This window comes from Acanthaster planci, linkage group LG02, assembly GCF_054643075.1.
Source record: "Acanthaster planci isolate LZ-2023a linkage group LG02, COTS_SCS, whole genome shotgun sequence".
NCBI lineage: Eukaryota > Metazoa > Echinodermata > Asteroidea > Valvatida > Acanthasteridae > Acanthaster > Acanthaster planci.
In genome coordinates, this window is record NC_141778.1 from 10,459,429 (window position 1) to 10,484,252 (window position 24,824).

The window sequence follows — 24,824 nt, forward strand, 5'->3', positions numbered from 1 at the left end:
TGGACAACTTGACGGTGAATATGCGTAAAACGTTGTAATCGTATGTGCGCCATTTTGGTAGACAAAAGTGCATGTTAATGACAGACGCAGGCGCCGCAAAAGGAACGGGCACGAGTGCCTATTAAAGCACACCCTGGAATGGCGCCTGTGGCGGTAACAGCTTTTTGTCAGAGTTCTCCATCTGCTCCGCTATGCGGCGCTATACGGTATTTGTTACGAATTGCATATGTACGAGAGAAACCTTTTCCTTGAACACCATCTACAAGATAAGTACGCGTAACGTTCTCCAAGCTACATCATCTTTGTCAATACGTGGCATTACCAGTAGTGCATGTGGATACGCTGTGGTGAACTTCTGGAGTCGAATTAATTAGTTACAATAAGGATCGGTTCATCTAGATAGAAATTAGAATGGATAACAACGGAATGCCACCCCCTGTCGATCAGATCTATTCTGATATAGCCACAACAGGTAGGTCCACGTACCGGCAGCTAGCCGAGTGAGCATGGTGAGAGTGAGAGGCAAAACTTCCTCATGACATTCGATGATGGGCCTCGCGCGTACCCAGAACTGTTTTGGCAGGGATCCGCCGCGCGCCGCGGTAGACGACGGACCCCTAGCCTGCCACAACTGAGGGTAGGCCTATAGTTATGCTATGGTATAGGGGCTCGGGCAAGCCGTGCAATCATGGAAAGTCATGTCATCAGACGTGAAGCTAGACCACTGACGCGACATGACTCACAAAGGTTATCATGGTTATTACGGCTCAAAATGATGATCATCTGATCATGAACATGTTCATCATCTGGTCATGCTGGTCATCTAGCAATGTTTAGTCCATAATTCTTAATCTTCCATATTGTACATTTTAAATGTATATGGACAATGACAGGTATCACGAACACTGTAAAGCGAACCAAAATTGACTTAGGGCGTAGGGCCTATTTTCATTTTACATTACATGTACATCACTCATTAGATGGTAAACTTAAATTAAATGTTGCCTGGGAAAACTGAAAAGCTTGAGGCCTGGGCCTGGACTAGTTTTTTTGGTTTTTTTCCTTCTCGTCAAATTGGAAGGGGATTTTATTTTGCGTCAAATGGGAAGGGGCCAATAAGTTGTTGAACCCCCCTTTGACATCTCTAACTGCTATTATGGCTACAGGTACATGCTGTAGTAAACAGTGTTACAAACGTTACACTAGGATGGGAGTGAGTTGTCATTTGGGACAGTGGGGGGGGGAATGCTCAAGATGAGTTCTGGGCTTTTACCAATTTTTATATTTGAAGGTTTGGAAAGAGTTTCATTTCTGGCCACCACCTTAGTCATGTTAGTCTAGACCTTGTGCACCAACTCTATGGGCCGATTGGAAACTGTGTATTGGTATTTTCCAAGAAATTTTAAACATTTTTCACCCCTAAATTGTGCATGCTCATCAGATGCAAGTCATAGTGAGGACGATACATAAATGTAAATGTATGGTAAGTGGTGGCTGGATACGGAACACTTTCCGAATATTCACCGTATGTAGAACTGGTACATGTAGTACAGTGTACACGTACATGTACTCTAGGATTCTGAGAATGTGTACATGTCAGAATTGCCTTATTTGTAATTATCAGATCAATTTGCCGACATGTACATTTACATAAACAATATTAATTTTAATATAATGTAATAATACATGTACAATTCAACCTGCGGGTTGCAAGAAAGTGGAAATAAACCAATGCACATGTAATAATTTATAATATTAATGAATGTAGTGTACGATGTTACTGGGCTAAGTATCGGCACCTGTACCTCCATGTACCGGGCCTTATCATGCAGATGCTTAACTTGGAGTAACCAACAAGGCCAGTGCAGGAGGTGGACATGTGTATTTTGCCATCAGGCACACAATTTAATGCATATGTTACGCCCCAACTATAGCATCAGTCCCAACTATAGTTGGGCCCGTCCCAACTACAGCAGAGAGGTCCTGTGTGCATGATGTGCCCAGCATGTGCCAAAGTCATATTGTTTACAAATGTCATGTCATTGGTCATAGGGCTAGATGAACAGATGAAGTGCCACATTTTAGATGAATTGTGTCAAGTGTGAGACACATTGACTTGGGTAATGTTGAGACATTTCCCACAGGCATTGGTCAACAATAGTTGGGCCAGCCCAACTGCAGCACTACAGTTGGAACTGTCCCAACTATAGTTGGGACTTATGCTATAGTTGGAGGCGTAACACACATCTGTACAGTGTACATGTACATGTGCATTGATAATATTTAAAAGGACATGTACCTTGTACATACCAGAACACGTACATGTGCCAGTTTACCTTCTCAAGAGCAATGCTCTTCTATGTTTGGGTGTTTTTCCCTTTTTTCTACCAAGTACACATGTACATGTGCATGCATGACATGTTGCGAAAATATGTTTTCATGCACCCCTAGTTGAAATCCTTAGAAAACCCTGCACCCTTGTGTGGACCTGTCTTACTCCACACAAGGTTCATACTACGGTACACATGTACATGTTTCTTAGGTCCACATGCACATATATACATGTACACCTACATGTACATGTGCTGGTACATGCTATACATGTACATGTACGTGTTTAAATGTTTGTACTGATACATGTAGGTACCGTATGTTTGTAAACACAATGAATGGGAAATCGACAGGAAGAACCACTTCCTAAATTTCTTCCAAGTCTCTACTTTGACAAAGACAGGAAGTACATGTACACATACTGAATTTCAGGGATTGGTTTGAGGCCCTGTGTGGCTATATACAGCAAATGTGTGGTACCCTTAGGAAAGGATCAGGAATGAGTAATAAAAACAGAAAGACATCAGTCTGCTTGTCTTCACTGAGTTCAGGATGCTCCACAGCTGGGTGTCCATCAAATATCATTGGACCTTTCATACCGTCAACTGTGTACAATGTGTGTACTGCAGGTGGACACATTTTCCTCACACTTTTAGTGCTTGTATACATATACATGTACATCCCTGTCTGGATGGCTTGCAATTTTCACTCTTACAAGTTCAATTGCAAAAGAAAGCTGGATTGACGTAACTTGTACAGAAAGGTGCAGCGTACCAATGTGATAAAGGAGAGGATTGTGAATGCTTGCGTGTACATGCACACCAATGTACACTGTACATTGTATGTTCTGATATCCTGTATTGACCAAGGAACAGGGAACATGTGCACAAGTACATGAGTATGCACCCTACATGTACATGTACCGGTACTTATAAATAAAAAATAATTTGAAGTTGAATGTTGCCACTGGAAATAATGGAATCAGACAAAGCAAGTGAAGAGGATCACCTCTACTATTCTTTGGACGGTGAGTAGAGTGTACATTGTACACATATCCGTGTGTATATTATGCCAGTATAAATTTCTGAAATACATGTACATGTACCATGCAACAGCTGCATGTAGGAAGTCATGTGTGAAGATCCTTTTCAACATGACTGTACAAGATACATGTAGGAATACTGCACATGTACATACATGTACATGTACCTGTATACATATACGGTATTTGGTTTTTATTTTGCAAAACATGTTGCCTCTTTTGCAATATGACGTCACATACATACATGTACACGCTAGCCGAATATTGATAAAATGAGTGGGTGTACGTTAACCCTTGTGCACATGATTCTACCCACACAATATGTTGTAGTTAATGGCCTTTTATAGATGTAATTTCGTTGATTGAAAATACTAAACTAGGGCCATGCAAAATACACAACTTGATTCTTGTACTGTCAGGGCTTCTTTTCAGCTGTTTAAATCAGCAATTTTGCAGTACAGCAGCTGAGTTACTGCATGGAGACTATTCCTCCATGGCACGTGTACATGTTCCATTTTGATTTAAGCACTGCTACATGCTTTGAGCGTTACCAGTTTTGTGGCTCCTTAAGGTCTGAATAATTTCTAAATGAAAGGCTTACATGTAATTGTGTGTGTTCGCCTTCAAATTCCGTTGTTCGATGTGATGCACATACATGTACATGTACAATGTACATACACTGTACATGTACATGTACTGTACAGTGTACATGTACATGGTCATGTGTACTGTTTGACCTTTATTGTTAACAGGTTAAGCAAGGAATACGCTTTGTTGCCTTGTACTTAAAAAATGAAGTGGCAGGTTTTAACAGCGACTGAACAACAAACAGTAATTATTTTTTTGATTCCTCAAAATGATTTCCAGATTGTGCATGCATGCAACTACATGTAAACATGTATACGTGTCCAATATTCAAATACCAGTACAGCCAGACGAGGCCTTGAAATATTTACATATGGCAGGCCTTGTGCGTGTATTGTTCAATATTTGTACAGGATTCCAAAAGAGTCAGTTGTGTTAGGTGATGGTGTTCCTCTAGTGTTAACCCCACAGATGACGTAAGTGCATTTGGATCAATGTACATGTACGTACTTGGAAACTCTCATTCTCAACACATGTACATGGAGAATCATCTGGAAATAATACATATCCAGTGCACATGAGTAACAAATGCTGCCTACAATAAATGGGAGTTCATGCAGTGCCTCTACAGCTTGATTGAGTCTTGATGTGCTGAAAATGGATTCATGTGTAAATGTCTCCTTGAGCTGCTGCAGCATCTTCCTGTGATTTCCATGATGGTTACACTCTTCTGCTTTCAGCATGTTCAGTGTGACAGCTGTGATGTGTACGTACAATCAACAACAGCAGGGAGGAATACAGCGACTGCAAACGTGGCAAAAGTTTAAAGTGGCACCTTTCTACCTCACTTCGTGGAATGGTTTACCCAGGATAAAGAAGAAATAAATTAAATTAAATTCGTGCATGTCACTCACTATTAACCTACATGTACGTATTGCGCACATGTACATATATACATGTACTGGTACATGTACATACACAAAATGGTTCAGTCACATCAAACCAAGTGCTAGCCGGCTTCTACCGGTACTTGCCTCTGACTGTAATTGACGCAGATGGACAAAATTTTAGTGCTGACACTGCCACAAAGTAATGATGAACTCTCCCAAAGGAAAAGTAGGAAATGAACAGAGGTATGGTACATGCACTTGTATCCGTGAAGAATGTACATGGAAGAGTAATAATTGATACAAGTTGGATGCATGGGTCTACACTGAATTGATTTGGCTAGATGTTTGGTGGACATTTAAATTTGGTTGATTGTCCAAACTATGAACCCACTGCAAATGCAATCATATGATAACAGAGATGGCCGGGTCATAGTTCACTTTCTGGAAGCCTTGTTGAGTGTTTGGACTCTTCTTCGACACCCCCTTAAGCACACATTACTTGTACATGTCTGTGGTTGGCGGTAATGATCCCAGATGAACACAATATTGCACTGTTAGAGGGATTACTACAGCCTTTGAAAGCTGAGGAGTTTGGATTTCTTGGTGCCAGTTTGTGCTCTGCTTCATATGACTCTGTTCATCAGCTGAGGTTTTTGCAGTGGTTAGCAAAGTATCCATGAAAAACAGCCAGCCGTTCCACATACATGCAGCTATAAGCTGGTCAGAATAACTCTCAGCATTTTCTTTAAAAAGGCCATTCCAGCCTTGCATTGAAATTTCTGTAAATAGATGGAACTCATGCCTGGAATGCCATTGTATCAGGACAAAAGGATATTACACACATTGCTGTGGTTTCAGTCTGATGCTTGAAGACAGGAAGCTAGTACTACAACCACAGTTTGGAAAGTCACTCATCCATCATTTTCAACAGGCTTCTACAGCACTTGTAGCAGTGTTCAGATTGCCTGGCTGTGCCATTGTAAACGTATGTACCGGTATGTTGAGATTGGTTTCTTAAGACTTGGACAGGTACATTGTCTTGGAGAAACAGAACTTCCTCAGTTGGTGTCACTGGATGTTTCATTTGCGCCACGCACCAGGACCAGTTCATGACCACAACATGTGAATGGAGAGCAACTCTGCATACAATCCAGCAAAATTTTATGTGAACTTGAAGAGAAAACAGTGGCAACTGTTACTTTCCACCTACTGGTACCGGTACATGTGCATGCACTCGGTTTGTTAAGCTTGGATACGAAAAATACCGGTAGATTTGTCCCACAGTCACAGTCACAGGATTAGATTGCCACAGAAGAGAGCAGTTGTTGAAACAATCATCGCAGAGCAGAATTTCTCTTCGTCAGCTTTTTGACACTGTCCAGCAAACTTTCATTCAACGGTGAAGCAGCACTTAATTTTAAAAAATATCATTCAAGGTATTTTCACATCGCTTGTTACTTTTTGTCTGCATTTTTTAGACAAAGTGAGTAGGCCTTCTAGACCTGATTAATTTCAGTGGATTCTGTATAGCCTTTTGGACAATATCAAATTCACAACCATGAATCATCTGAGTAGGAAGAAGGCATCGCACACCCCAACCAGTAACAAGCCCAGGCCACAGTCCACCTCAGACACTGACCCTCAGGCTTCAGCTAGTGCTGATGAAAAGCTGCTCTACATTAATGAGAGCCTTCAGTCCTTCGTTGCAGAAGAGGAAGGCTATGGCTCAGTGGATGAGCGTGAACTAACTGATGATTACAAATCACCGCTGGAGGGGGCACCGAGTTATCACTCATATCTCAGCATCGTTCCTGACTATGGAGTTGATGAGGATGATGGGGGCGGAGTTTATCCAAAATCAGGTGGAACAACCTTTGTGTGTTTTTGTGTTGTATTAGTATCGTACTGATTTTGCTGTCTAGTTTAGTGAGCGTACATGTACATGTGTACCATTACTACAGATGTACACTACCGGTACATGTACATGTATACATGTACGTATCTTGTACAGTATACAATGCGCTGTACACTGCACCGATACATGTACATGTATGATGTACATGTACATGTACATGTAGTTGTGCCAACATCGAGTACACTGTACACGTACACGTACAGGTATACATGTATGTATTCGGACACGTGTATGTACTAAGTATACCATGTAGTCATTTTCTATGTACCGGTACATGGACGTGTACATGTACATGTATGTACGATAGGTTGTGTACATGTACATATGCACATGTAAAGAACACTAGCCTGACTATATAAGCTTACTAATTGTTTTCACTGTGTATATTTAGATGCATAAATGTACATGTACAGTACTTACATGTGCGCACATACATGTACTGGTACATGTATGTACATGTATATACCGGTATACATGTACATGTACGTACATTGTACGTGTATATAACCACTGAGCCACTGGTATACAACATATTATAGGAACACATTTTGCCGTGTTTGTTGTAATACATGTACATTATGTACCTGTACAATGTACATGTACATGTACGTGCATCTACATGTACAACTGTATACTGACATGCATGTGGTTCAACAATAATGTATATAATGTACGTACATGTACATGTACTAGTCATGGGTAAATTGAGCAGCACAATGAGCAGGTGCATGTACATGTACATGCTACATGTAAGTGTCTACATTGTGTACAATGTACATGTACATGTACATGTACGTGTATGAATGCTAAATCGTGCATCCATAACATACACGTATCGTCAGGACATGCATGATTGTACTATGCACATACAGTGTACATACAGTATATGTACATGTATACTGTGTACATGCATGTACATGTAGTGTGAAAATGGAAAATGTATGGGTGTTACTATGATTTCTCAATGTACAAAAGGCGTAATAAAGAATCCTTTTTTCAGAAACATGGCACAGTAAATACATGTAGTACAATGTGTACCTCTTACCATGCATACCATGCATACATTACAGGCTGAGCATTTGTAGTAATTAGCATGCATGATTTTCAGCTAAATTGAATAATATGGACACCAGGCTTTCCACAAAATACACAATGTTACATGTACATTGGTAAATGTAACAGAAGTTGTGTTACCCTATTCCAAGTTAACCATGGTAACATCCTGTAAGAAGCCTTTTTGCTGTTTACTTGTCATTTCTATAGAAGAGCCCCTGTCCTCCCCAGACTCAACACCGCTGTACGATAACACACCGGCCAGCACCCCTAGCGACTTGCCAAGCCCTGGGGTCGAGATTGAAAGGGATGAAGTGGAACGGGAGAGACTGCGATCAGAACTGGCTGAGGTACATGTACACATGTAGTGTAATCTGGTTAGGAGAAAGTGTTGGCCTTGAAGTACACAACATGTTTTGACCCAAACTTTTGAAAACTGTACAGGTGTAAATTGAAGCCTGCATTTACAAATGTGCATGTGCATACACACAGAGTGCATGTTTCTAGAATAGAGTACCGAAGTGTGACGTCACTGTGAACCGGAAAGTGCAGTGCAAACAAATGGAGTACGCGCGCGTGTTGGTTCACGCGCTGGTTCTTGCGCTAATGCCTTTTACACACTAATTGTGCGCGTGACGTATTCACTTCGGTACCCCACATGTACGGTATATATGCAGAAACTAGTTTTGCTCTTATCAGAAAACACTATGCCATTTACTAGTGTGTACGTGTACATTGTATGATGCATACATGTACATGAAGTGCCCTGATCAACTGCCAAGGCCGAGGGCAGATGAGTACAGACACCTCTACCGCTGCAGATCCACATTTTAAAAAAAGCAGTGGAAGACCTCATTTGCGTCATTTTTCACACCATAAGGGATGCATGCATTGCCAGGCCTGGAAATGACATTTTATCAGTGCTGTCTCAGTGATGACTAGACACAGTTCTGTTTCTCCCTTCTGTCTCAAGGTTGAGAGTGACATCCTGACACTAAGGCAGACTCTACGAGCCAAGGAGACCCACGCCAAGGAGATCAAACGAAAGCTGGGCATAACTCCTATCAACCAGATGAAGGAAGACTTCAAGCATGGCTGGCAAAATTTCCAGCAGTCCAATGCGTAAGTCAACATCATTTACCACGGCTGGTTAAAAAAAAAAGGCAAACTAAATTTCCAAAGTACACGTACATGTACCTACTGTATCAAAAAAAGAAATGCATCAGACAGAACAAAAACAGTCACTTTCATTCCCTCCAAAAGACCAACTTGACCCTGTGGACATTGATTTCAATAGTTTGAAATAAGCAAACAAATATTTACTAGCATAGTGTGAATGAGACAAAATGTTTAGATTACTGTTAAAAAATAACCCAAGAAAGGCATTTGTACGTGTAGCATATCAACCAAATGTACATTAATTAACCCTCCTATGCTGAAGTCACTCTTTGGGTCACTTGGTAAACACCTCAAAGATGCACAGCTGTGTTGTGTTGTGCACTGCACCAACATGCAAGAGAGTGACCTTGGGCACTTGGGCATATTTGTGCTGTAAAACTAAAGGAGGGTTAAGTCATACACACGTATCACATTTGGTACGTGTGTATGTAGGGAAAATTTAATCTTCACACTCATCACAGTCCACAAATTTGATTCAGATATTAAACAATTTTGTATACACCACAAATAGGCACTGGTGTAGTGTACAGTATACGAAATCCTGTATCATTTTAACTGTGTCTTCATACTAAATTTCCTGAACAGTGTTGTGTACCGGTACATGTTCATGTGTGAGTCGTACATGTATATATCTCATGTTCAAGCTCATTTTACCTTCGATGTGGCTGTCCATGACGTGCACGTTATGAACATGTATACTGTATACTGACGACATGGCACTTTAAAAAGTACACTTTTCTATGGACCCAGTGGATGCCAACATGAATTACATTGAAAAACACTTTTCAGTGGATCCATGTGGATGCCAAATGAGTAACATTGAAAAACACTTTTCAGTGGACATGGTGGACCCATGTGGATGCCAACATGAGTAACATTGAAAAACACTTTTCAGTGGACCCATGTGGATGCCAACGTGAGTGATGTAGAAAAACACTTTTCAGTGGACCCATGTGGATGCCAAACAAGTAACATTGAAAAACACTTTTCATTGGACCCATGTGGATGCCAACATGAGTAACGTAGGAAAAACACTTTCCTGTGGACCCAGTGGATGCCAACTTGAGTAACGATTGAAAAATACATATGTAAACGAAGTGTGCTGTCATTAGAACAAAAGTTTATTACATTGCATGTTTGCTGTTGATACACATTACATGAAGTAGCATTATATCACCGCTGAAAACCATGAAATCAGGCTGGCAGAAATTGCATGTACGGTATGTCAGCCACAAGCAGTCCACTCAGACTTTGAGATTTGGTTCCTCACTTCCTACACCATCAACAACATCTACATGTAGCATGGAAGAGACTTATTCTAGGATCCCTCTTCCCCATTGTCATGGGAAAATCCTATTGCGCAGTAGCTTCTCTTGGTCGGAAAAAGTTGATAAGTCACAAAAGCATAGAAAAGGTCCACTGTCAAGGCTGTGCATAGGAATGTTTGGCCGGGAAAAACCTGGATTTGTCTTGGATTTGGACAAGTCTTGACTTTGTATTTATCTCAGTTTAATAAACTAATGCCACTGCACAGATATGTCTCCACGAGCACAAAACTCGCAGAGTGGAATGAGAAAGTTACGACATCTGAAGTGTAAGTAGGGATAGCTATCATAGACCACAGCATGAAGGTCATCAAATCAGCACAGTTATGCAGTCATTGCTTGGGGATGTCATCTTACACATGTACATTTAGCTTCCCAAAATCATCTCTTGCATTGCAAATTGCCTTTATGTTATGAACTTGTGTTTCTTTTGGTCACAGGTTACATTTCTGGTACAAAGCTGATTGGATAAAAGGTTTCTTGAGCTGCATGCTTCTGATAAAATGTGGTTTGCATAAGGAGTGTGCTGTCGCTGAGACTCTATCAGAGTATCCAACATGTTTGAAACTTTGTGAAATTGACAGACGTTGTGTTGACAGTTTTTGAAGGGGATGCTTCTCTCTGACTTTCAGCATGTTCAGTGCATTGTGTGCATGTACAAAACATGTCTTCTTCAATTTCAAGCAATGAGATAGTTCCATTAAATTGACTTGAATGCATTCCTTCGACATGCTAGATCTGACCATAATCTTCTAATGCCCCACCCTTTTCCACTCCCCTCATCACACTGGTAAATGAGCCAGGATCATCCTCAATTTTCTATTCACCCTCTGTTTGCAGTTTACATGTGTATGATGCATATTGAATTTTCCAATTAACCATGCATACTCTTACTAATCTTAACTCTATCTAGCTTTAAACAAAATCCTGCTGAAATCGAAGAAATGTAGCAAACTGCAACAGTGGGGTTTTGTTAAATTGTGCATTGTGCGGTACACGTACAACATGTACATGTACACGTACAATGCACATGCACAGTATGTACTCAGTGATCATCTGCCTCAGCATTCTGACACTATGCAATCACTCAGAGTTACGGTACCTGCAACTTTCAGGCAAAGTTGAATGTAAAATTCATGAATATAAATGTACCGATACATGTATAGCCCATAATGTCATCTGTTCGGTTTTATGAGACTTGTACATGTATGCATGGTGGATATGAACAAAATATAGAGGGTTTACATTAACATGATGGAAGCTACTCCTTTTTTTGGGGGGGGTTGATTTGTTTGGTTCTGAGAGATATGTCCTGATGATAACAAAGCACAGTGTTTGAAACATTACATTGAAGCAACTGGTACTTCTCAGCTCCACAAAACTCAAACAAAACAAAGATTAGCTACTGTGATGTTTCTGCAAACCTTGCAGAGTACAAAGTTGGGTTCTGTTGCATATACCCGGGTGAGGACTTAAATGAGCAACTGTAGTTCATTAACGCATCCAAACTAACCCATTTGATTAACACTGCAACAAACTGACCTTAATAGAATGCAGTGCCTTCATGTACATGTAGTTAGCAGGTGTATTTCTAACAGCATTTTTCCTCATGCACTGAAGCAACGTACCGGTACATGTACCCTGTACGTGTATGATTTGCAATCCACTACCTACTTCTTTGAAATTGAGGACAAAGACAAAAATAAGACTTCACTTGAGGTTCATTAATGAATGTACATGTACGGTACTTTTGGTCCGAGGGTACTGATGATTCATCAGTTTTCATTTGTGGGGAAAAACTGTTACCTGTACTTAATATCTAAAAAAATAAAACCGAAGATGAAATTTCGGCTCGGTGAACAGCACAGACCGTATTTGCGAGAAAAGCAATATTCTAGGATTTCAATTTGATTCATGTTTTGAATTGCACCTGAATGAGACACTAGTGTCAAATATGTTCTGACATGCAGTCACATGTAGACAAATTTTAGGAATCACGTGCGAACACAATGTATGTTTGTGGAGTCAACTCTTGTGCACACCTCTAATGGCAGTTTTCCACAAATGAATCTTCTATGCATCATTGGAATTTACCCTCTTTCAATTTTTTTCTTCAAACTGACCGCATACTAGAAAGAATAATCTCACAGGGAGTTTAGCCACCGGACCATCTTTATACATATACCAAGTATGCTTTTCAACAATAATTCCATCAGTTACTTTCTGAATAACTGCCATTGATGGACTGTACCTTTCATGTTGACTTGTAAATTGATTTATCTTTCCTGCAAAGGTAATAAACAGTATTACTGTTAAGCTTTTAGTTCTTACACTCTTCTCTACTGCAGCCCAAATAAATCCTCATATTTCAGTGCGTAGCTGGATGCCTTTTCCTTCAAAGAAATTGTTTTTCTAAAGCTCTTACTCTTTGTATGCCTTACAGAAAAGTGTAAACGGAAACTAACTGATTGAAAATGACTCAGACGGCACATACATGTACAAAGCATTTACATGAAGTAAAATGCATTCAGCTACATTTGCATGTACCGGTAGTTCTCAATGTCTCAATTTTTTTGATGATTTGGGACACAGGTTCAACAAGACAAAGTCGGGACTTGCCACTGCAGGACAGAAGACCACCTCAGCGTTTAACACCTTAGGCTCGGCTGTTTCTAAGAAGCTTGGAGATATGAGAGAATCCAACACCTTCAAATCATTTGAGGAAAAGGTGTCGTCTGCGACAAACACAATCAAGGTAGGAGCTGTTCATTTCTCTGCCAACGTGGCTGTCTACGTGTATGTAATACCGTAATGCAGGCAACAGTTCCAGTCTCAAACCCTCCCAGATCGTCTAAAGCCCTCCAGGAGAATTTGGCAGGTCTGAGGAAGGTACAACCCAGCCAGTGTAACTTGCGGGGCTTGGCACGTCTCAGACTGTGCCATTAGTTCTTGGAGCATGTTTAAGGTGCGATTTAGGATGGTTCCAAGTAGAGGTGTTCACTACAGGAGTGAACTGGGTTGATCTGGATATTCCAAGTTGTCAAGGCAGTTTCCAACAAGCTTATAAAGACCTGGGATTGTTGGTCAGGTCTAGTTAGCAGGGGTGATAGAGTGATTAATGCAGTATCCCGTGATTAGGCCTGACGGATATGCTCTTTCAGTAAATCCTAAATAATCATACCTGATCAAGTCATGTATTTTGAATTGTTCAACTCTCAACAGACCAAGGTAACGGGAAGCAAGACGCAAGAATCCAGCTTTGAAGAGGTTCTCCAGAGCACAGCCAGTGCAGAGCAGCAGCAGGATTCCCACACCAAGACAGCCCTGCTCCCGGAGGAGAAGGTTCCCTTGTAGGCTCTGATCATCACCGCTCTGTGTCTGTCTGTCAAAGCAGTTTGTCTGTCTGTCAGCTTCAGCCTAGATACTTAAAAAAAAAACCTGTCTGAGCTGATATTAAGAATGGAATTGTGGAGAGGAGGCTTGGGGTAGGGCCAGTGAGAGAAAGGGGGATTTTTGTTGGGGTTGTCAAAGAGCATGGGGATTGGTTATACACCTTCAGATCCCACATTCAGGATATCCTAGGTTGCGTCACACACCTTCTGGTCCAGCAGCCAGGATATCCCTAGTTGTGTCAGGCATCTTCAGATCCTGTGCCGAGGATATCCCAGGTTGTCACACACCTTCAGATCTTACACTCAAAATATCCCAGTTTGTGACACACCTTCAGATCCTGTACCCAGAATATCCCAGGTTGTGTCACACACCTTCAGATCCTGTACCCAGAATATCCCAATTCGTCAGTTTTTGACACGCCTTCAGATCCTGTACTCAGAATATCCCAGGTTGTGTCACACACCTTCAGACCCTGTACCCAGAATATCCCAGGTTGTGTCACACACGTTCAGATCTTGTACCCAAAATATCCTAGTTTGTGACACGCCTTCAGATCCTGTACCCAGAATGTCCCAGGTTGTGAGACACACTTTCAGATCCTGAACCCAAAATATCCCAGTTTGTGACACGCCTTCAGATCCTGTACCCAGGATATCCCATGTTGTGTTACACACCTTCAAATCCTGTATCCCAGGATGTGTCACACACCTTCACACCCCATACATGGACAAGTACTGCGGACCTGGTTTCTGGTGTATACAATATGTGCTCTAAAATATTCTGGAAGTGGATGACATCCAATTGAAAAGGATACACTCCTGGTCATGATTCACTGGTACTTCCATTTTGCTGTAAGAGAAATTACTGACACCTGCAGTGTTTGTCTCCTGCACTTCTTTTATTCCTTAAATCAGCTCCTGACAGGTTCTTGCTTTTAAAAGTTGGGGAGAAAGAAGTTGGAGGATGTTGAGATGGCTTGAGTAGAAAAAGGAGAAATGGAGAAGCAAGCCTGCATTGGGTAGCCTACCATTGTAAGATGACATGTTTCAGCAAGTATTGTGGATGTCTTTTCTTCTTTAAATCAGCTTGGTTTTCATTGCTTATTGAATGAGGATTTAAGTATTTCCAGTTTGGTTTGGGCATCAACGGACGTTGCTTAAAAAAGCTTGAAAAAGCAATGAAACAATAAAAACTTGCCCATTTTGTTGTAAATCTGATATATTGCCACTTTTTTTATTGTCATCTGTCCTGCTTACCGTGTTCCTTACAAGAAATGATTTCTTGCAAGTAGTGTGTCTCAACTTTTCCATCGTGAATTTTCAACAAGCAACTTGTGGCATTTTTCAAGGTACTCAACAGAGGAGAGGCAAACCTAGATTGCAGAACAATTGTGAATATTTTTCAAAGTATTATATCATATTTATTACAACAGGATATGTTCAACTTTTTTTCAACCATGGTATGATGTAAAATTTCATTTTGATGGAAAGCATTTTGTGCAAAAAGGCTCTTAACTTTAAGTCTTCTGCAGGAACCGCTGTACTGTTAGTTATCTTTAGCTTTCTGCATCAAACAGCTTGAGGAACGGTGAAAAAGAAAACCTGAAACAGGATGGAGTAATGTGCCTCATAAGAGATTAATCTATTAATCAGAAACTCTTCTGGAGAATATACGTGTAAATTAGAAAACACTGTTAAAAAGAGCAAGCTTTTCCTGCAAGGCAAATTTTAAGTGATCGCAGAGGCCGAGGTCTTTTCCAGTCCTACCAAAACCTTGATAAAAGTCAACAAATAATGTTTCATGAAATTAATAAAGGAATATTTTGAAAATTTAAGTAAAGTTTAATCAACCAAATAGTCTACCGTATAAAAATATGAATATATAGAATCACAGGGATGACTCATACGCTGTATTTTGATGAAATTTATCAAAATGTCACATCAGTAACATATTTATTGATGTGACTGGCATTACATGATGTAGGCCTCCCGATAAATATTTCCACAGAATCTACCTTTACATTTTTTTTGCATCATGGAATCAGATGACTAACAACCATAGTGTTTTATGAAAAAACACTATGGGAGAAACTGTACTTTCAAAACATCGATATGTTTCCATTTTATCAGTTACTTGAAACTAGGCCATCCGCTTTCCACACTGTGTTGAATTGCACATTTGGGATAAAGTTACTTATACAATTGTATACATTGCTCGATTTTCATCCATTGTCCAATCCCATGATGCATTGAGAATGTGGAAAAGGGTTATTGCTAAATTTCCCTTCAAATTTATTGCAGACACAGTTAACTTTGAATTGAACATAGATGGAGTCAGAGTACCTTTCATGTGTGTACGTGACAGGATTAAACAGTGCTGCAGTGTAATCCACACTTTGTAAGACAAACTTTGAAAGTCCTGGAAATGAAAGCACTTAGTTTATGTAGCTGGCCGTGGAGAAGATGTACAGCACCCTCTTTCAGTTTCATGAAAAGGCTGTGGTTTCTATTTTTAGAAGCAGCACATCGTGACCTTACTGCTGTAACTGCATGAACCGCATGAAAACATTGACGCCTCTTGATTCACATCAATCAAAAGAGAAATCTCTGCCCCTGGATGTAAAAGTTTTTCAAAGGGTGCATGTGTAGTTGTCACAGAAACTACTATCCATCTTCAGTTGAAATTTGGTGACGGTTCTTTTGGCTGAGCTGTTCAGAACATTAGGCCTATGCTGCATTGATCCATTTGCAACATACATGTAACAGGCAAGGGTGGAACCAAGGGAAGGGCGAGTAGAGACCATGCACACACACACCCCCCAAAAAAGAAAGAAAATGTACAGGGGTGGGACAAGTTTATTTCTCTTCCTTCCAAGACCATGTAAAAAGCCCCAAGTGCAGCCAAACTTCCGCAAGTTTTGGGCCCCCATAGAAATAAGTTTGCCCTCCCCCCTGCAAAAACTTGGTGCTGGGTCTACCCTTGATAGCAGGCAAGTTGCTTTTAGCTAATAGTGTGTACAAGATGTTAGACGTACAGGTAATGTGCATAGGAAGGATTGTCACATTCCGTTGGTGTACTTGAAGTGACACGTGAATGAAAACTGGAGAAAAAAGTGCTATAAAGTGACTTTGATATACTGTATATATCTTTGAAAAAGAAATGTTTGTTAAGTTAGTCACCACATCATATGGTATGTTGCTTATTTACAAGATACATTGCTCGAAAGAGTGCACCTTTAATGTCATGTGACTGGTCACATGATAGCGTCATTATCACATGAAGTCCATTTCACAAGCAGATTGGCACTTTGACAAAGCCATTGAACGGAGGAAGTTGAAAAGAAAAGTTTGCTTTGCAAACTGGATTACCAGCCAAAATGTAATGTCCTGTGTACTGCTCGTGGCTGGTCCCTGGCTAGCATCTCAGAAAAGAATACTTTTGGCTGCATGAGATCACAGCTTATGATGTGGTGAAGGACTTCTTATTAAAGAAAGGTGGAAAACTTGGACAACTCTGTGTGTATCACAAGGCTAGCATTAAATGCACTCTCGTTTTAACTCACAGAATGTTCAGATGCTTCTTTGATTTCGACCAATGTTAAATTGTTGGATGATTTCAGGCATGATTGTTCTTATTATGGATTAGGGTACCATTGATTTTTAAATTTATTCATGATATTGTCTGATGAGCCCCAGTGTCATGTGATTTTCATTTTAAAAAGTTGACGACTAAAAAGGAGGTTTCTCAAGAGTAATAAGTTTGCAACAGGACTTGAAGAATGGCCAGGTCAATACCTGTCAGGGGATATGAGGATCACAAAAGAAATCAAGAATGTGTAAGAAAACCAACTAAAGAACTTTTTGAAAAAATTGTGTTAGAAATTTTCGAAGTAGTATTGTTGGCATGCTATCATGTTCTGTAATCTGAATGAGTTTCCAAATGTACTTAAGGTTAACGCTTTTATCACTTGGTCATCAGAAAAGTTGTGCTTAATACCTGTTGGTACAGATGAAACTGAACACTTTTAAACTTGGGAAGCCTCAATTTGTAGAGATAAGAAATGATACACTCCTGTTCATCATTTTGACTCACAAAATGAAGGATCCCAAATCAGCCATTTCGATGCTCAGGATGGGGCCATCTGAATTAGTTCTTTTGCTGGAAGTTGTACATTTTCAGTGTTTTTATTTTCAAAAACTGCAGTCTGGGAAATAAGTTTACTCAGCAAATAATGCTTGATTTTTCATTTATTCTGTGTATAAAATTAACTATAGCTTAATAATTACAGGCTTATTACATGTAAACGACAATACTGGTATTTGTTGTCAGATTGATTTAATTATAAAGATGTCTACTAAAACAATTATGAAGTATGCTAGGAACTTGGAAAACAAAGAAATTTAATTTGCTTGATTTTTATCAAACAATCCACCTTCTTGGCTATTGAGATTAACCTTGGATATATATTTGTTTATGATAGGCGCAACTACAAATTTGCATGTGGACATTAAAAACTTAAAATAACGAATCACCTACTAAAATAAAGCTTCCATTGAAATGATTTACATCTACATTTACGTCAGTCCACATGAACTCATTCTGGTACATTTGACACAAATGTAATTAACTCCAAGAGGCTAACAGGATCACACAAAGCAATACAGTAATCACTGAAAACCCCAGGTGGTAGGATACTATCAGGTTGCAAATATTCTTTAAAAAAAAAAGAGAGTACCACCTGCTTGGTCTGAGCATCAAGTGCACCAGTGAAAGGTGTGCAAGCATAAGAGTACAATCTCCCCAATTTTTAAAGTGGTTTCTGGAGTTGCCTGTGAGCTCTGAGCAACACAAACACAGTACACTCAGTTGTTATATTGAGTGACACCTACTGGGTGTGCACAACTGAAGGGAAGGCACCAATAAGTCCAGAGTCTTTCTTTATCCCCAGCGAGGGCGCACTTGTGCAACACCACCCATAGCAAGGCCAGGATGGACCAATAAATCCATAATGCTACCACTCAAACCTCCATCCATTAACATCTGGTGCAAGTGAACTACAAGGTGCACTACAAAAGCAAAATCAATTTAAAACTCTTAGATTTACCTCAATATCAGATAAAGCCATTTGCTCATTATACATATGTAGCTGTACAGCTTCAATTGAAAATATTTCAATCACCTTATCTAGAAATATACAGATCCAACAATGTTTCTGCATTTACCCCTAACTTTCCCTGATACAGGATTATGCTCGAATTTCGATTTTGAATGAGAAATAATGGACTCAGTCTGATTTCAAAATGGTATTTCTTCATTCACTGCTGATATCCATGGGACATTACTGCATCCACAGTGCAAAACTTTCTAGATATTAATTGCGTGAAGTGCCTAAGGCATGTAAAGACAAAACTGAATGTAAGTAAATATAGACCAATTTAACACAGACGGATACACAACTAGTGTGCCAGACAGTTTTGGAAGTGTATAACGACCTTGGCTGAAATCATTTGACAATCGATTTATGGCAGTGTCAAAAGGAACAGCACCAATTTATTTTGAAGCACTTTCTTCACGATCCTGTGATAAGCCGATGACTTCTTCAGGTGCCAAAAATCACTTGAATGGAAACTCCCTCTAGAGTTTTGACTTGGCACGGTTTTCCTTCAGGAATGGTCCGATGTAGAGATGATAGGCATCTTTGACCTGTTAGAAGAGTTGACAGATATGAACTTATGGTATACACAAGAAAATCTGAAGAGGTACTTCGTAGTTGGAAACACTGGCAGTGTTGGTTTCAACCTCCTACATCATGCCTTATCATTTGGTAGACTTGTCGACAGAATGAACACAAACCCCATGGGTGCCCAAAAGTTTTGATATACCAACTAGGATGGAAGACTACCAGACTTCAAGTATTTTTAGTACCTCTTTGTCATTCATGGGAGCTGACTTGGCCCACTTGTACATGTTCTCATACACGTTGCCATCATAACGTCCCATGACTGAGGCCAGGTTGTTGTCGTGGATGTCAAAAGCATCCACCAAGGTAACAGCGTTGGGGCGGATCTCCTTCAGGAGGCGGATCAAGATGCGATCGATGGTGTCCAGCTGTTGACCTGTCAGGTAGCCATCCTGGAGGAAAAGAATCAAGATGTTTAAAATGAGAAATGACGGATATGTATCTATCAGTTCTGTCCTCTAGGTTTTCATACACCTTAAGACCCTACATCGAGATAACCAAAAATACGTCATACCAGTCAGTCATACCTTCAGATCCTGCACCCGGGCTATCCCAGGTTGTGAAACATGTTTCCATAAACCCAGGATATCCCACACTGTGTTCCACACTTTTAGATCCCACAGCCAGGATACACCAGGAAGTACTGCCCTGTCCTTAGACCAAAAGATCTAAAAGACGGGACTGTACCCTACCATCTGACTTCCCCCTAAATGCCACACGCCACTCTCAGTGAGTAATGCACACAGTTAACACCCTATCAAGCCTCCCCTCACCTGCAAGAACTCTCCCCTGTACTCGCTCAAGCCGTGGATGGCATACATTTGGAACATGGTCATCAGGACTTTCTTGATGGCTTCCGGGGCTTCGGAACGCTGGAGGGCAGAGAGGAAAATCTCCACGACAGCCAGGTGGCAGTGGGCCTGCAAGATAACAGTATAGGAATGAGGTCATTTACACTGGAATTTTTGGTCAACATTTTTCAAAAGGTGACTTTAATACGAAAGTCCATCAGTTCATAAAATTAGCAGGTGTATTACAAAATGGAACCTATTCCGATCATGCTAATCCAAGTCAATAACCTAACTCTCTTTCCAAGGATGGGTTTGTGCCAGGGAGATATTAATTAATTTTGGATTTTTTGCTCTGCCCGACGTGTATCAAAACATTGTATACAAGTACTCAGTACCCGAGAACGCTTATGTGTTTTTTTTTCCACAAACCTTCGGGGACATACACTGAGTATACAGTGTAATAATACACATCAGGCAGGACAAAAAATCCAAAATGACTTGACCAAACTTTCAAAGTTTGAATCTTTACTGCTACTGATGTACGTAAATTCCACTTCACGTTATACACTGCCTGCAGCACCAGTGCAGGAACAGAATCTGAAAGGATGAGCTCTTGACAATTACAAGTAAGGTATTGAATCAAAACATTTAAGAGTCAGCTTGTGAACAGACGATGTTGTTAAGACACATCTCTTACATTGGCTGCTCTGATGAGATAGAGATGCTGCTGGTTCCAGGCTACAGCCTGCTCCAGGCCAGACTTCTCTGCCTTGTCCAGATTGGTAGCCGCTTGGAAGACAATCCTTAAAGAGGAAAGCATTCAGATTATACTCGGCAGCTGTGTAACAAGTTTGAGATTTGGTGTGCCAAACATTTTTAAGGCTTTATATGCCCTTCAAGTCTTGAGTTCCCCAATTTCAAGGACAGTTGTCCCGCACAATAGGACAAGAAAGAACAGGAAGATACTCTGATTTCTCAGACAAGAGATGGAACCAGTTTCTAGAATATCAGAGTCTAGCATAAAGGCTAACTGGTACTCCAAACACAAACACAGAAATGACAGTTTCTTGAGGTGATTAAAGTTTAGGTTTCCAGTTTCTACTGATTCGTTGGCCACTTGTAACACTTTACACTGAGCGCTTCACACGCTAGAAGTCAACTAAAAGAAAACTGGGCAGCTTTCTTTTCAAAGCAAGCTGGAACAATTTACAGCACCAACAAAACCCTCAGTCCCTGTGAGCTAACCTCTGAGCTCGGTGGCGGTAGGCATCCAGGAGCGTCTTGGCATTCAAGAAATCATCCTCTGACTGGGCCATGCAGCGTTGCTGAGGGTGGTCTGCAAGGTATGCCATGATGCCCTTGAAGGTGGTGCCGGCTTTGAGCTGGCGCACACATTTCATCAGGAACCTGCAACATCCAGAAATGATGACCTCTTTACATGATTTCCAGGATCGGTTAAGTCTTTTTAAAGAACTGTACCACAAATCTACATTCAGGAAATATGCCTAAACTGGGCAGATTCCTATGCTCTTGACCTCTTCTTAATAGTTTGTCACCACTGAAACAGAGAGTGTAACAAATTTTCATTTGTATTCTTTATGTTGACATGTTAAAAAGACTAGAGAACAATACTTGCAACATGGCTTATTACAACCAGACCCCTTCTGACCAGTGTTTGTAATCCCAGCACAATCAAGTGTAATCTGATTAATGCCTTTTGCCTAAACTCTACAGAGCTAGCTGGGCTGAAGGTACTCAAGCGTTGCGTCAACTATGCTCTCAACCGTCTGATGGTTACTTGTGAATTGTTTGTGCTTGGAACTGTTTATCAGGACTAATTACATGTACATGTAGCATCTCTGAATTCTGCCTGACAGAAATCCACTGCCACTACTCTACGGCTACAGTGTTGCTTACCTGGCAGTCTGAAGCAGCATGACTGTATTTTCCCCCTCGTAGGTGCATGCTGGCGTCTCGTTGCCATACAGCAGCGGGAAGCCGCTGGCTGCGGAGTAGCCGTGCCCACCACAGGCCATGCGCAGCTGTTCTATGCCGGGTATGGCTACGTTGGAGGTGAATGCCTTTAGGCCAGCCGCAGTGGCATGCAGCTGAAATGATCAATGGCAGAACAGGAGATGTTGGTGATGCAAGTCAGAGCTTTCAAATGAAGGCATCTATGGTATCTCTTCTTCATCACGTGTGTTCCTATTTTTGAATGGTAAAACCCCAGCCAAAGCTCTGAATACCACACCTGCTCATTAGATTTAAATAACAAATTTGGAACAAAAGGAGAAAGGGATGCCTCATTACCTCAGGCAGGACATTGAAGTTGCCAGCACTGACTTGGTTGACACTATCAGCAAACATTTCCTGCATATGCTTGCCAGCAAACAGGAAGGCATAGGCTGAGGCAATGTAGGGGAAGAGCTTCAGCTGTTGGCTCTGGTAATCCAACACCTGTGGTTCACCCCCGCTGGAATAAAAAGCCAAAAAGGCACAGTTGGATAGGGACGAAATGTAAATCAACTCACACCTGAAAAAGAAAACATCTGGGTGTTTTCCATGCCTTAATCTCACGTGGGGTATCTACTGCTGAGCTGTCCAAGACTTGAAATATGTTAACAGGCGTGCAACACACATTACTTAACCATATGCTGTCGGGGAGCCCGGTCTCGGGCACATAGGCTTAATACACAAAACCAGGGAGCCGAAACCGGACAAAAGAGCTAGGCCTTGTAACAAAAGACTGTATTCGGAACAAAAGACCAAGCTGGTGGGAATTGCCTACATTTTTTTCAGTGGTCAATAGTGGAGGAAATCCGTCCTTATTTTGAGAGATTACTTATACTTATTTGGAAAGATTACACCACTTTTTGTGGCATTCAGCATGAGCACATTAACATCGAGGACAAAAGCGCTCCAGCGATGAGCGATACAATACTGCTGCATGCTAATCTGGCCCCTATTGAAAAGATGCCAGTAGCGCACTATGCTAGTTTCGGGAACAAAAGAAAGTTACATAACACTGCACAATCTGGGCTCTTTTTACAAAGCGGCAGGCCTAGCCGAAATATTCGGGTGTCAATAGAGGTTGTCTGTCAGATTAGAGTAGTCACCAGACAGTTATTATGAAGCTATGATTTTTGAAGAATTTTGAAAACGGGAAATCTTGAAAATCTCCCAGTTTCACATCATGCAACTTCAAATTCCACACGGCAGCAAGTGGTTAAGGTAGCCAACTTGGAGGGCACTTGTTACAATGACAAGGAGTGCAAAGAGGTGTATTCAAACCTGCACTGTGTTCCAGCAAATCAAACCACTAACCTCTCCAGAGAGCATTTTCTATTTCATATTTTCTAGTATCGAGCCAAAACAAAAGCACTGCCCTCAGAGATGCACTGCTGCTGTCCATTTCATGTAAGTCTACTCATGACTGCTACCACTAATAAGGAGTCACATGATAAATGGGGAAAACCCAAATTTCCTCATTCCTGTTCAAATGCATTGTAAACTGATTGGACACAACAGGAGTATGGCGTACCCTGCCACGAGCTCGGATTGGTGTCTGACTGCACTGTAGCGTGTAGCAATGGTCGACCCTTTAGCCAAGCAATGCCCCATTCCTCCAACAATCAAGCTACGAATGAGAACCATACTGCCGTAGGACAGCTTTTCAACAGGTGGGGCGACATAGGTCCCATCAGGTTCAACCTGTGGAATCAAATGAAACCCAAATGAGAACAAGTTATTGAACTGACTCTGGAAACTACATATACATAGATATGTATCTGAATTTTAACAAAAATCCTTTACTGACCTGATACATACCTGTACATGCATTTCACCAATGTCTGTAGCAACATGTAATAGACCTCATTCCTGAGGATATCATTTTTGATTTTGTTCTTTGAATCTCTTTTATAAATCGTTAACGGTTGAATAGCAGGGTATCAGACTATTTTAGAATTCTCAAGCCTCTCTTTCAATTTTCTCTGAATATGACAGAAAACTCTTAACCACTTCCTGCTGGGGACCCGTTTTCGAGAACATAGGCTTTATATGCAGAGCCGGGGAGCCCGGAACTGGGACAAAAGAGTTGGGCCTTACAACAAAAGACCGTGCTCAGCACAAAAGACTGAGCTGCTGGGCATTATCGATATTTTTTCGCTCTCAATAGTGGAGAAAATCAAGCCTTGTTTTGAAACAGTATACCATGGTTTGAGGCATTTAGATCAAGCGGATTACCACCGGGGACAAAAGCTCTCCACCACCGCAGCTATGAGCCACACAGCACCGCTGCACGCTAATCTGGCCCCTATTGAAAAGAGGTCAGTAGTTCACTGTGCCGGTTTTGGGAACAAAAGAATTTTACGTAACACCGCACAGTCTGGGCTCTTTTTCCAATGCTGCAGGCCTGGCTGAAATATTCAAGAGTCAATGAATTTTACCTGTCACCTTTAGAATAGCGACTAAAGAGTCCTTCATTTTGGTATAAACGGCCATTAAATGAAATGATGAACTTTTGAAGAACTTTGAAAAAGGAAAATCTTGAAAATGAGCCAGCATGTTGTCTTTCTCAA

At 40.9% G+C, this 24,824-nt stretch overlaps 2 protein-coding genes across 6 annotated transcripts in view; one reads left to right on the plus strand and one right to left on the minus strand.

Moving 5' to 3' along the window:
• Positions 1-18,284, plus strand: LOC110978213 (tumor protein D54-like). Of its 3 annotated transcripts, none has more exons than XM_022233026.2 (6): positions 1-472; positions 8,027-8,166; positions 8,790-8,938; positions 10,530-10,589; positions 12,913-13,075; positions 13,543-18,284. In XM_022233026.2, exons 1-6 carry the CDS (start codon positions 412-414, stop codon positions 13,672-13,674), a joined length of 705 nt encoding a protein of 234 aa, XP_022088718.1. In that variant the 5' UTR covers positions 1-411; the 3' UTR covers positions 13,675-18,284. The 3 variants fall into 3 exon arrangements, with proteins under 3 accessions (XP_022088718.1, XP_022088714.1, XP_022088715.1); XM_022233022.2 differs by lacking the exon at positions 1-472 and adding an exon at positions 4,087-6,710; XM_022233023.2 differs by lacking the exons at positions 1-472; positions 10,530-10,589 and adding an exon at positions 4,316-6,710.
• acox1 (acyl-CoA oxidase 1) overlaps positions 17,930-24,824 on the minus strand; it is a 21,158-nt gene continuing 14,263 nt past the window's right edge. For all 3 annotated transcript variants that reach the window (XM_022233018.2, XM_022233019.2, XM_022233020.2), the window contains 8 exons: positions 23,786-23,955; positions 22,555-22,717; positions 22,162-22,352; positions 21,490-21,651; positions 20,942-21,047; positions 20,227-20,373; positions 19,639-19,845; positions 17,930-19,416 (listed from right to left, as the gene is read on the minus strand). In XM_022233018.2, the coding sequence (XP_022088710.2) occupies positions 19,348-19,416; positions 19,639-19,845; positions 20,227-20,373; positions 20,942-21,047; positions 21,490-21,651; positions 22,162-22,352; positions 22,555-22,717; positions 23,786-23,955 (1,215 nt within the window). In that variant the 3' untranslated portion in view covers positions 17,930-19,347. The remainder of the gene's footprint in view (positions 19,417-19,638; positions 19,846-20,226; positions 20,374-20,941; positions 21,048-21,489; positions 21,652-22,161; positions 22,353-22,554; positions 22,718-23,785; positions 23,956-24,824) is intronic.

What these genes read in the sequence shown, in the direction of transcription:
- LOC110978213 (XM_022233022.2), top strand. Translation starts at nt 6,407, where the DNA reads ATGAATCATCTGAGTAGGAAGAAGGCATCGCACACCCCAACCAGTAAC. An exon ending in CGGAGTTTATCCAAAATCAG is followed by an intron (nt 6,711 to 8,026) that starts GTGGAACAACCT and finishes TCATTTCTATAG; the next exon opens with AAGAGCCCCTGTCCTCCCCA. An exon ending in TGCGATCAGAACTGGCTGAG is followed by an intron (nt 8,167 to 8,789) that starts GTACATGTACAC and finishes TTCTGTCTCAAG; the next exon opens with GTTGAGAGTGACATCCTGAC.